The 12,489-nt window shown below is 33.6% G+C and overlaps 1 protein-coding gene across 4 annotated transcripts in view; it reads left to right on the top strand.

Annotated features, from left to right (window-relative positions):
- LOC115215581 (inversin) overlaps nucleotides 1–12,489 on the top strand; it is a 408,281-nt gene that overhangs the window by 175,206 nt on the left and 220,586 nt on the right. For all 4 annotated transcript variants that reach the window (XM_029784790.2, XM_029784800.2, XM_036506245.1 and 1 more), the window contains one exon: nucleotides 4,874–5,040. In XM_029784790.2, the coding sequence (XP_029640650.1) occupies nucleotides 4,874–5,040 (167 nt within the window). The remainder of the gene's footprint in view (nucleotides 1–4,873; nucleotides 5,041–12,489) is intronic.

Genomic DNA, 12,489 nt, shown 5'->3' with positions numbered 1-12,489 from the left:
GTTTGTTAATTTGGCTGTATAAAATTATTATTATTTATTATTACCTGTTTAGGACTACTGTGTTTTGAAAAGATTTGACATTTAAAAAATATTCTTTATGATAAAATTTCATATTATTTTTGAATATTCATACTTAAGCAATTTTATAATATTTGTTTGATATCTCTATTTACTGGTGATTGTTCAAAGGTTATTAAGCAACTGACAAGTGTAAGATTAATCATGGTTGATAATATCTGAATTGGGTATCAAATCTGTGTTTGTTCTTACTGTAGGACTATGCAGTAAGTTCTATTGCACCAGTTTTCATTCATTCACTCGCCCTCTCTCTCTCTCTATCTTTTCTCTTCCCTCTCTTTCTCCCTCTCTCTCCTTTTTTGTACAGATAGAATAATGGAGTTGATTTATATCAATATTTCAAACAGTAAGCAGCTGCCTGATTATTGCTAAGCTTTACTGTAACCATCAATTTTGGCAAGGTACCATTAATTTTGTGTTTCAGTAGAAACTGTACATTAGAATCCTCTGGAAATCTTTACCAACTAGTAATATATTCTCTCATAGTATACTTTTCAGGTTTTCTTTCATTGGTCTAGAAACAAATGCCAGACAAAATCTTTGTAATACCAAAATTACTCATAAATTTATTCGTGCTGTATAAATATAACGAATCAATTCCTTAAATGTACTACATGCACTGCTGCAGTTGGCAATATGAATAGATGTGTCTGCTATGATAGCATATTTGAAGTAGTAGGCTAAACTGTTTCATTACATAGATGATCTAATAAGTACTGCTGTACTAATTAAATTAATTCATTGCAAGATTTTCAGATGCTGGAAGAAAATTACAGAACTGTTACCATTACCAATGATTATTTATTTATTTAGTGAATTGGCTAACAGCCAAATTGCTAACTTCTATTAAAATTAGTTGACCTAATATTTCCTTTCTCCATAAACAACTACATGTTCCAAACCCTATGCTCATAGTAAGCCAATAAAAGGCAAATGACATTCTACTGCAGTGGTTATTAACTGGGGGTCCATATAAGAATTTTGTTGTTAAAATTTATGTGCAACAAATTGCTTATGCTTCTACAATACACTAATTATTTTAATTTTTTTATACAATTCCTAATATCATCATCATCATCATCATCATCATCATTTAATGTTTGTTTTCCATGCTAGCATGGGTTAATTGTAAAAATGCAATAGGAAACATTGAATGGCTATGAAGGTCCAGTAGAGTAAAATAGGAATCAAAGGGGTCCGTTGGCAAAAAATGAGTGAAAATCATAGCTCTACAATCTTTCAAAACAAAAAAGCCAACACATTGGATAATGTAATGTTAGAAGACAAATGGCTACAGCTAGGATGCTTTCGGTCATAGGTCTGCTTGATCAGAGCACATATGGACTAAACAGTGACAATTACTAAACACTTGGTGTTAGGAAGGGCATCCAGCTGTAGAAACTCTGACAGATCAGATTGGAGTCTGGTGCAGCCATCTGGTTCGTCAGACCTCAGTCAAATCGTCCAGCCAGCCTATGCTAGCATGAAAAGCGGATGTTAAACAATGATGATGATGATGATGATGATGATGATGACGAGCTGGTTGAATTTGGCAAGTTACATAAGTATCAAAAGTTAAAAATGCCAAACTTTAGTACATGTTAATAGTCTACATAGGTCTCCACTATAAATTTCATAATTACCTAGCTGTCATCGGCATGCAGTCTTAAGTTGAAATTCTGACATGGTCTACTAAATCTTCCATTATATGATTATTAGTAATTATTACTAATTGTACTAAAGTTGAGACAATTTTGTATATTTCTTCATATTTTGTGCTTTAAATTGAGCATTACTAATAACTGTCAGTAATGTTAAATCACACCATATGTGTTTAGTTTGTAACCACTATGAAGATTGTTGTACTTGCTTTCATAGATATGTTTTACCACACAAGCTAATCAGAAAGCTCTTACAGCCTCCAAACCTGCTAGAAACAGATGCCATGTCTCATAAATTATACCCTATCATCTCAAAATGGAAGACCATTATTATTCTAAATATACAGTATGTGAATTAAAAACAAGACAGGATGGTCATAGCTGGAATGCATTTTGATCATAGGTCTATTTGATCAGGGATGACCTGGCACTTAGCGATAAGCCAATCACATCTCTGTGGTTTACCAAGAGCTTCCAGCATATTAACAATGTGATGCTATTTATGTCTTGAAAGCGTGTAAGTAGTGAAAGTGAAAGTAAACAGAGAAAGAGCTAAATGTCATTTCACAGTTATGTGTGCAGTGATGGTTGTGGTGGTAGTGGTGGCAGTTATAATATACAATAATTGAAAAAATAACTCATGAAAATATTTTTTTTTTATATTTAGATAACATCTGCACAATGTTTCTTGAGAGTATTATTATATATATATATTTTGTGTGAAGCAAACTGTAATAATGACTTCATGTTTTAAGAGGTTAGCATGGTCTTTTGTATAGTCATAACTTTCACTTTGTTATTATTTTATTCTTGTCTTTGTCAATTTTTTAAGGATTTTTACATATTTTTTCTTTTTAGGTAGATCATATTTCAGGTTTCATTTGTGTGTAACATGTAGTCACACTTGCATGTATGTACATGTGTATGTGCAAGAATGAATGCATGGTATCTTTCTTGGATTTTATAGCACTAATATTTATTGATTTATGATAAGATTATGAGGTCTTTAACTCTATAGCCAATACCCCAAGGAACAACCTGCTTATTGATCAAATTTCTCCATCCTCTTCTGTCGTTTATCAGCCATGTTTCTACTGTCAAAATTAAGAATTTTGATTCCATATCTTTAATGGATGATGGGGTCCAATATTCTCCATTTACTCATTATGACCAATTTTTCTTGCAATCATTTTGCTAAAATACTTAATAAAATTAAAACCCAAATAATCTTGACTTCAGGTTAATAGTCAAAAATCTTTAAATATTTTCCCATGTTGCTCATAGTGTATTTTTACTCTTTAGATTTTTTGCATTTTCTATGTTTCCTAGATACCCACCAATAACTATTTTTTTATTGCTAAGGAGAAGAAATATTTGCTAATATTCGATTTATAACCGTTTTATTTTATTCGATTTATAACGGGTTTTTATTTTTAATTCTGGAGTTTGTGGAAAAATAAGCAACAATTGATTTTCTTCAAACAGCTAACATGTCAGTGAATATTTTTTGGTACATGCAAGTCAATAAATAATATCGTATGAAGGAACATTAAAACATATTCAAATATAGAAGTTAAGAAACCAAACTTTATTTCTATTGGCAAACAAAATTTATTCCTGATCTTTTAGTGGAGTTTTGATTCAATACATAAATCAAGGACACCTTATTTAATCTGTAACAGACCTTTTGATTACTTATGAAGATATTTTTCATTTTTTGAGAAATCCCCTACCCTTTTATATATTTGGAATGATCATATGAGAAAATATTCTTTTATATATATATATATATATATGTGTGTGTGTGTGTGTGTGTGTGTGTGTGTGGTGTGTGTGTGTGTGTGTGTATGTATGTATGTATGTATGTATGTATGTAAGTATTCTGAATACTTACAATTATTTACATTGCAAAAATATATGAATTCCTAGAAGTTTTTTTCTCTGTTCCAATATACAAGCCACACACAGTTTCTATATCAACATTGAGCTGTTTACAAGATTCTGTCATATCTTTTTTTTTTTTTATTCTTTGTAACAAACTCAACTTCTAATAATCCACATATTTTAATATTATTTCAATTTTTTATGCTTGCAAAATGTTAAGGCTTCTTAAGTTTCACATAGTCTCAAATAGAAAAAAAATATTATTTGCACTAACTGTTATTTGCGAACGTACTTTAAAAATTCTAGTTTTTAAAGGTAAATGCATTGATCTAACACTTTTACTTCACTCTCTTTTGCCTTATTTCATTTTTATTCATATTCTGAGACATCTTGGAAAGCTAATTACAATTTTTAGACCTATTTAATAGTCAGAGATATCTTTCTTCTTCTTGGATAGGAGGACATCAGTAGTATATCACATTGGCATTGTCTATACAATTAACTGTCAGCACTTCAGTCTGTAGACAAACATATTATCAACTCAGCCATCTGCAACTGTTCAGATTTTTTTATGTGGTAAATTGACATATTTAACATAGAGCCACTCAGATATATCTGTTTACGATAGCCTGGGCGTCTTTTTGTTTCTTACGCATAAAATATTTCTCTTTTCTTTGCAAGCTGTCCAATAATCTAGACTGGGTGTTCTTTCTTTTCTGCAATATTTTAATTCTAACTTTTATCCATGCACACACACACACACAAAAGAAAAAATACTATAAGGAAATTATTCTGTTACAGATTTCTGACGCTTTCTTTGAAGCTCAGTTTTATTAAATGGATCTTATTCGTAAACATTAGATGTGCATTTGTTAATGTGTTTTCATGTGGTGCAGTTGTTGATATTATTCATTTTTGTCATAGAGTTTTTACTGTGTTTTTGTTTATATATTTTGTATTGATGCCATTGTGTTTTATTAATATGAAGCTTCTTCACAATACTCCAAGGGTGTTAGAGACAAAACTTTACACCATGTCTTATTCTGTGTCTTATTCCTTCCCTTTGTTTTAGCTTTATAGTCAAAAGAAAATTTTATATTAAAACTTTCTTCGTCTTCAAAATGAGAAAATTCTACACGGTGTAATGGCTACTATGTTACACAAACATAAATGCATATTTTCACATATTACTAAACTTTCTCAATGTTTGTCTTCTGTCTTTTTAAATACCCTACATATTCTAATTTCAGCTAACACTTTCCCTATCGATGGTATTGATCAGTTTGGTCGCACTCCACTCATGTACTGTGTGTTAGCAGATCGACCTCATTGTGCTAAACTTTTGCTTAAGGCAGGTTCCAATGTTAATATTAAAGATAAAGGTGGCCGCACAGCTCTGCATGGAGCTGCACATAAGGTAAGTCATTTCACATACTATCAATTGTTTATACATGCACACACACACACACATTTCATGATACTAACTGGAAGATAAAACTCAAAACATGAGTATATAAATTTCTTTATCATTAATAGGCAGAAGTTACAGAGTAACTCAAAAGCCAAGAGTTGACACTTATGGAGCTGGTTTCAGTAGTTTGATAAGTGCTAATTCACAAAACTCTTGGCCTTAGAGTCACCTTGTTAGGTGCCTTTGCCGGTTACATGTAAAAGGTGCCCATGCCATTGACACATAGAAAGCACCCACTATACTCTTGGAGTGGTTGGCACAAGGATGGGCATCCAGCCATAGAAACCAAAACAAACCAAACTGGAGCCTGGTGCAGCTCTCTGGCTTCCAGTCAAACCATCTAACCCATGCCAGCATGGAAACAGATACCAAATGATGATGATGATGATGATGATGATTCTATAGGCACAAAACCTGACATTTTCTATTTATGAGTGGGGGCTGTATCCTATGATCCAACAACATCATTTGTAGCCCAATGATGTGTTTTCCCACATATTATCTAGAGCAGAATTTTCTTTCAAGGGTTTTGCTATGTCTGAGTGTATAAGTATGTGTTAATATATGATTGTCAACTGTACATGTACACACACATACACATGCATGCGCACTTGTGTGTGTGCACATGCATGCATGCATATATATATATAGGGTCAACTTACACTCTGTGGTAGAGTTGATATTTTCAACTGCTAGGGATAATTATGACTATTTCGTTAGTTCCCTTGTCAACACCTTTGTATATAGGGATATTCACATACTTATATGTTTATGTGTACAATTCATATGTATGTTATATGACTAAAAAGATTATGAAACAGCTGTAAACAAATGGAATGAACATTTTACTCTCTCACCTCACTTCTTTAATATGCTCATTTTCTATATATAAATGTACACGCACACACATACATTTATGTCCCTATGTATATCATAATGTAAGGGATGTTGTAAAATATATTGAAAATATATTTTATGTAATGCACAGATCATATGATATAGGACTCAATACATTAGGTAGAGTGGATAGATATGTTTATTATATGAAAAGCTGAGGGCCTACCCAGGCTTGGCTATTCAAGACTATCATAAACAGCTCAGCCTAGGCTGGAACCCTGGGTAGCCTGACAACTTCTCACATGCACGCACACACACACACATATACACACACACCACACACACATACAGGCAACTACATATAGTGGGTGTGTAAAGATAGCTAGATATGAATATGATTAGGTATTGATCTATCTGCAGATAGATTGTATGTTCTGATATACTGCAGAAACTGCAGCTAAATTATTCTCTTTGAAAATTTGTATTTCAAATGAAAAAAAAAACTCTACTTGTCCCTCTATCTTACTTTAGCTTTTCAATAGGCAGTAGTGAGGGGGCTTTCATAAAACCACCAACCTCCACTTCAAATATTTCCTTCTTAGTAGTGAGAGCATTTTTGTCCCCCCCTCCCTGTTTTTTTACTGTCTTGCAAGTTTACACAACAACTTCTCTAGTGTTGGAGGCATGAAAAACAGCAGCCAGTACACTTTGTAAAGGGTACCCAGCCGTAGATACCTTGCCAAAGCTGACATTGGAGCTTGACTTGTCCTTGTAGCTTGTTTGATCTTGTCAAACCATCCAACCTTTGTCAGCATGCAAGAAGAAGAAGACGCCTACGCCGCCACCACCACCAATGACGCCTACGACACTGCCGCTGCCACCGATGATGCTTACGATGACGACGACGCCTTTTCACTTCTCTTACATTTCTGGAATAGGTGCCAAACTCCTGGGAACATTAACCACATTAGACAAACAGATGTACTTCCCATCTATCTCATACCTTGGAAGCAGTGATAAGCACCAGCTCTCAGAAGCCCTTCTTGACTTAAGAATGGTTCATATGTAGGTTAAAGACTTAATCATAAAGTAGATTCAGTCATATAAATTATGCAATTTATGGTTGCAGTTTATTTGACGATATATAATAAAGTCAAATTCATTGAAATATAGTAATTTATATTTGTTATAAACACATCAAATGGAGAACCAGCATTTGGGTATGATTTATGACACTACTCCATTGTTTGGGAGATAAGCAAGATATTGACAACTTCTGGTATCTTTTAGACTGACAACAACAGTAAAAGGCTAACTAAACCAGGATCAAATCAGACAAGTTGTGGCCTGTAGTGCAGATCAAGTAGGTCTGCACTAAAAAGTGTTCCAGCTATGGCCATCTCACCTTATTTTTTAAAATCTCATTCTTTAAATATGATTTGAAGGAGACTTGGCTATCAAGTTTTGCATGTTGTACAACCAAGTAGAGTTTTCTTCATTGATTGTGGCACCATGTTAACTGAAAAGAAATGTTTATCTTTTTGTGATAAATTTAACATTTTTTATTTGGAAATGATTGTTAGAATTTATCTCATTATGACATCTGATTGATGTCCTATAGCCCTGGGGCTACTGGATTAACCTAGTTTTTGTAGATGAAATATTCTGAATTGAACAATTGTTGATATAAAATATTGATTATCTTAGATAAGATTGAATTTTGCATTGATTTTAGTTTTTTGTAAATTTTGGACAATAAATTAGCAGAATCATTTCAGCATTGAACACAGTGCTATGTGGATTTTAGTTAAGGGCTGAAATTCAAACCTGACTCCACCAAGGTTAGTTTTACCTTTGCCCTTCTGAGGTGAATAGAGTTACGTACCAGTGAAATATTAGGTTTAACTTAATCACTCCCAATGCCAACCACTTTACAGAGTGTGCTGATTCCTTTTGTGCTCATTTTTTTCTCAGCTGATTTGTACTGACTGCACTGTTCATGTAAACTTATTGGACTGATGCAACAGAGTATGCTCACTTCATTGCTTTCTAGCTTCTACAAATCTTCTGTATTCAAGGCTCACATCTCAATACTTTGCAGCATCATGCTTCATACACAATCATCTGTCTTTCATTGTGAAGGGAAAAGCACCTTTGTTACCATCTCACTGAACTTTTTCCAATAAGCTCCTATTCTGATAATATGTTTACTGATCACCATCCCCACTATTAATGGGTCCTCTAGATAACAGGAGCTATCAACCATTTGTCAAGAACATTAGAGAGCCTATTTTGCACAAACTCATAGAATTTATTATCCCTGTGCACCTACCATATGTAATCGTTGTTTAGTTCTTGGTTTATCCTGATCGAGCTGCCAGAGGGGAATTCTTGTTATGATCATGTCATCTTTTTTTTCTTTCATGCATAATTTATCTCAGACAATATTATCCAATATGTCTTTTCCTTTTTTATAAACATATTAAGGTGTGATTTGAGTGAAGTATTTGGATGCTATTTTGTAGCAGGTGGAGTGATCTTTTTAAATCTCCTTGACTGTTGTATTATAGAGGTCAGTTGTTTGACAATGCTAAAATCAAAGGAAAATTTGGTCAAATAAAGAATATCTATAGCTGATATATAGTGAAGAAACAGGTATCAATTAGATCTTCATTATAAGTTTATGAAGGGGTTTACACTGTTCCCTAATCTACTAGAAATACTAGTCAGGATTCTCTCAAATCAAACTCAGTCATTTAAACTAAAAAGATATAGATCAATCACAGCTGGAATACCTTTGATCATAGATTGGTTCAGTGAAGAACAATCACTATCAGTTTAATCTTTGCTTAATTCCAAATTTAATCATTGATATATTTCCATTACTAAATATTTACACACCTGAAGTTGGTTGGTGGAGATAGTTGAGATTTCTCTAATACAATTTTTTTCACACTGAAATCAAAGAAAATCTGTTTTTTCACTCTGCTAGGTTTAACTGCTGTTAAACAGAGATATGAACAGAGAAATAGTAGATGTTAATGCTAGGAATGTTACATACAAGTCTAAAGATACAATCTTTGACAATGTGACAGTGTTAAAAAAAATAAGTAGTAGTAATAATAATAATAATAAACGCCCTGATGCAGTACCAGACTGGCTCTCATGGCTGCTGATCTTAAGTGATTGGAAGTGTTATCAAGTACATTGTTTTGTCTTGGTATAAAAGATGGGCTACAGCAAATATTCTGCTCAATACCACAGATTTGCTTTTCAGTTGTTTGACCATAACCAGTTGACCATGTCCCTTAGTGGTTGACGATATATGCATCCCTGATCACAAGCAAAAGTAGTGGGGGAGCATCATAGCCGTGTGTTGAAAGGAATTCTTGGAGGTTTGGATAATTCACCTCTGGAAACATAGGTGGTTTGTTCAACATCCTTAAACAAACCTTATTTAGGGTCCTTTTGAGCGGGGTGGGCTATTCAACCAGAAGAAAATTCTAACTGGGCTCCACCTGCAAGGTCATGCGCTGTTTATCTTGATATGAGATCACCATGTCATGCACATATGGTTGTGATGCATGTGCCTGGTGTACCCTTATCAGACAGGTAGTCATGATGGGTATACTGGGCTTCATATATTTTACCCCAGTGTCACTTTGATGGCATGCACTGCTCTCTCACTCAATAATAATAATAATAATAATAATAATAATAATAATAATAATAGTAATAACAAAAACAATAATGACCCTTTCCATTATAAGTATAAGGCCTGAAATTCTGGGGAAGGGGGTCTAGCCAATTTCGTCGACCCAGTGCTCAACTGGTATTTATTTTATTGACCCCAAAAGGATGAAAGGCAAAGTTTGAGCTATCAACATAAAGGTGGGCAAAATGCTGCTAAGTATTTTGTCTGGCATGCTAACAATTCCACCAGCTTACTGCCTTAAGAATGATAATAATAATTATAAATGCCTTGATGCAGTAACAAACACTGGCTCCCATGGCTTCTGATATCAACTGATTGGAAGAGTTATCATGTACTTTATGATAACCATAAACAATCAGGTCAATGTCTTGATCATGATGAGTCCCCCAAACATTTCCCAAAGCCAAAGTTGCATCAGCAAAAGATTATGGTGACTGTCAGGTGGTCTTCGATTGGTGTTGTCTATTACAGCTTTCTGAAAGCCAATCAGAGCATTACAGCAGAGGTTTACTGCAATCAACTCACTGAAATGCATGCTCATTTGCCAAAAATGAGACCTGCATTGATGAATCAGTGTGGGCCAATTCTGATCCACAAAATGCAAAGCTACATGTTGCAAGAATGACACTGCAGAAACTCACAGGCTTGGGATACAAGACTTGACCACATCCTCCATATTCTCCTGATCTTTCACCCAATTGACTACCATTTTTTAAAGCATTTAAGCATGTCTTTAAGTGATAAAACTTTCAGGTCCAAACCAGAGGTGGAATCAGCTTTCAAAGATTTCTTGGCATCAAAGCCAATAAGTTTTTATCAACGAGGCATAAATAATTTCGTTGATTGATCAGAGATGCTTAGATGTTCATGGCTCATACTTTGACTAATCAAAACATTTCTATTGTTAATTTTACTAGAATAAAATTATGTTTCTGAAATCGGCTATTATTTTTGGAACAACCTAATAACAATAATGATGGACTCTCCCATTGAAGATAACATATGAGCGTTCAGCTTTTTCCGAATGACCTGCACAAATTATTTGTTTATAGTGATCAAATGTATGTGCTATACATTAGGTCATTCCCGCCATCAAATCAACACTACCTGAACAGGTGCACAGTGTACCACACATCAAGTGTTGAAGTGATCACAGAGCAATAGAGATAAAGTGTTTTGCTCAAGAACACAATGCACCACCTGGTCTAGAAATTGAAACCATGATCTTGCAATTGTGAATGCAACACCCTAACCACTTAGCCATGTGCTCTCACATGGAATAATAAAAATAAAAGCAATAGCAATAACTTTAACAGCAATAGAGACTTTCTCAAAGATCTGAGCTCCTGCTTCTCACTGATTTAATTAAAATTCTCATAGATTCTCTATTTGTATAAAGATGTTGAATTATTGTAAATATCAACAAAAGAGTCTTTTCCCTTGTTGCTGTTAAGCTTGTCATTGAGCAGATTGCTTATCAGAAGTGTTCCAGTCTTGACCATCCCATTTTTTAAGGGTATCTAACACTGTTTTAAAACAACTTTCAAATGGATAACACCAGAAGGAAAAAGAAAGAGAGGAAGACCAAATTCTATAATAGCACAAAACATTCGTAATCAACATGAGAAAGGCCAGCATTGCATGGGCAGATATAGAGAAAACTGCAGTAAACAGAGAACATTACTGCCCAATGAACTCAAGAGGAAGAACTGATACTGACACTGATCTAGGACTATGTTATACAAAGTATCTTTTCTGTTTTTAAAATAAGGTGTAATTTGAGGAAGATTTGACTGCTATTTCAAGCAAGTGAAACAACCGCATAGAAGTTCCCTTATTATTTCTTATCACTTCATGGTACATTAACTTCCCTCACTTATTGCCTTTTACTGAATCACCTCTTATTGAAAGAAATCGGCACTCGTCTCTTCAAATTAGAGTGATTATATTTGATTTTTGGTTACAGACTGGTTTTTGTTTTGTTGAATGAACTTCAGTTAATTGAAGAATAAAACAAAAACATACATAAAATATAACAGTAAAATATCAATAAGATTACACTGGATATAAAGCAAAGCAAAAGAGTCATTAAGTTATTCCACAGACATCAACAATAAACGAGAATGAAAATGGCCATAAGACAGCTAACTTGCTACTTCTTTGCTTAGATTACAGTTTCATGTCTGTACTTTTTGTCATTGAGAATCTCGGCTATGTGGCAACATGGCGGATTGCCAGTCTTGAAGAGTTTCCTCCTTATAAACAACACTGACTGATACACAATAGTGCAAAGAGAATCTGTCACTGGGACTGTCAGGATGCAAAAACTTGTTAGAAATGTTCATTCTTTTAATTGTCTAATCCACAAGAATGAACATTGTCACTCGGTTAGTTACCATCGCTTGTCTTGTCAAAGAAAATGTATAAATAAATATTGATTTCTTTTGCGCTTAATAAAAAGCCAACGTTTTAGGGGTTGGTATGTGTCTGCCAATGAAATCATTCTGACTGCATTACCATACATTTTTTAATAAAGCCTGGCAAAACGAAGCGTCAAGCATACAGTTATATCTTTTTTACCCTTTTCTTCAATATAACTTCACATTATTTTGTATTTTACTTTTTCTTTTTCCTTAATGCTGTATGTTTTTTTAATTATCTTAGCAATTTCCATCAATGTTTATGTGTCATACTTTTCCTTAACATTTTTGTTCGCATATCTTTATTCATTCGTGTTTGCTTTTGTTGCAAAATGTCTTTTTTTGTCTGGTTATATATATCTATATCTATCTATGTATGTATTTAGGTATGTATTTATGTATGTATTATCTTAATATATAAAT

Source organism: Octopus sinensis, linkage group LG1, assembly GCF_006345805.1.
Source record: "Octopus sinensis linkage group LG1, ASM634580v1, whole genome shotgun sequence".
In the NCBI taxonomy this organism is placed as follows: Eukaryota; Metazoa; Mollusca; class Cephalopoda; order Octopoda; family Octopodidae; genus Octopus; species Octopus sinensis.
Note: the sequence above shows the minus strand (reverse complement) of the source record. Positions and strands in the feature narration are given on the sequence as shown.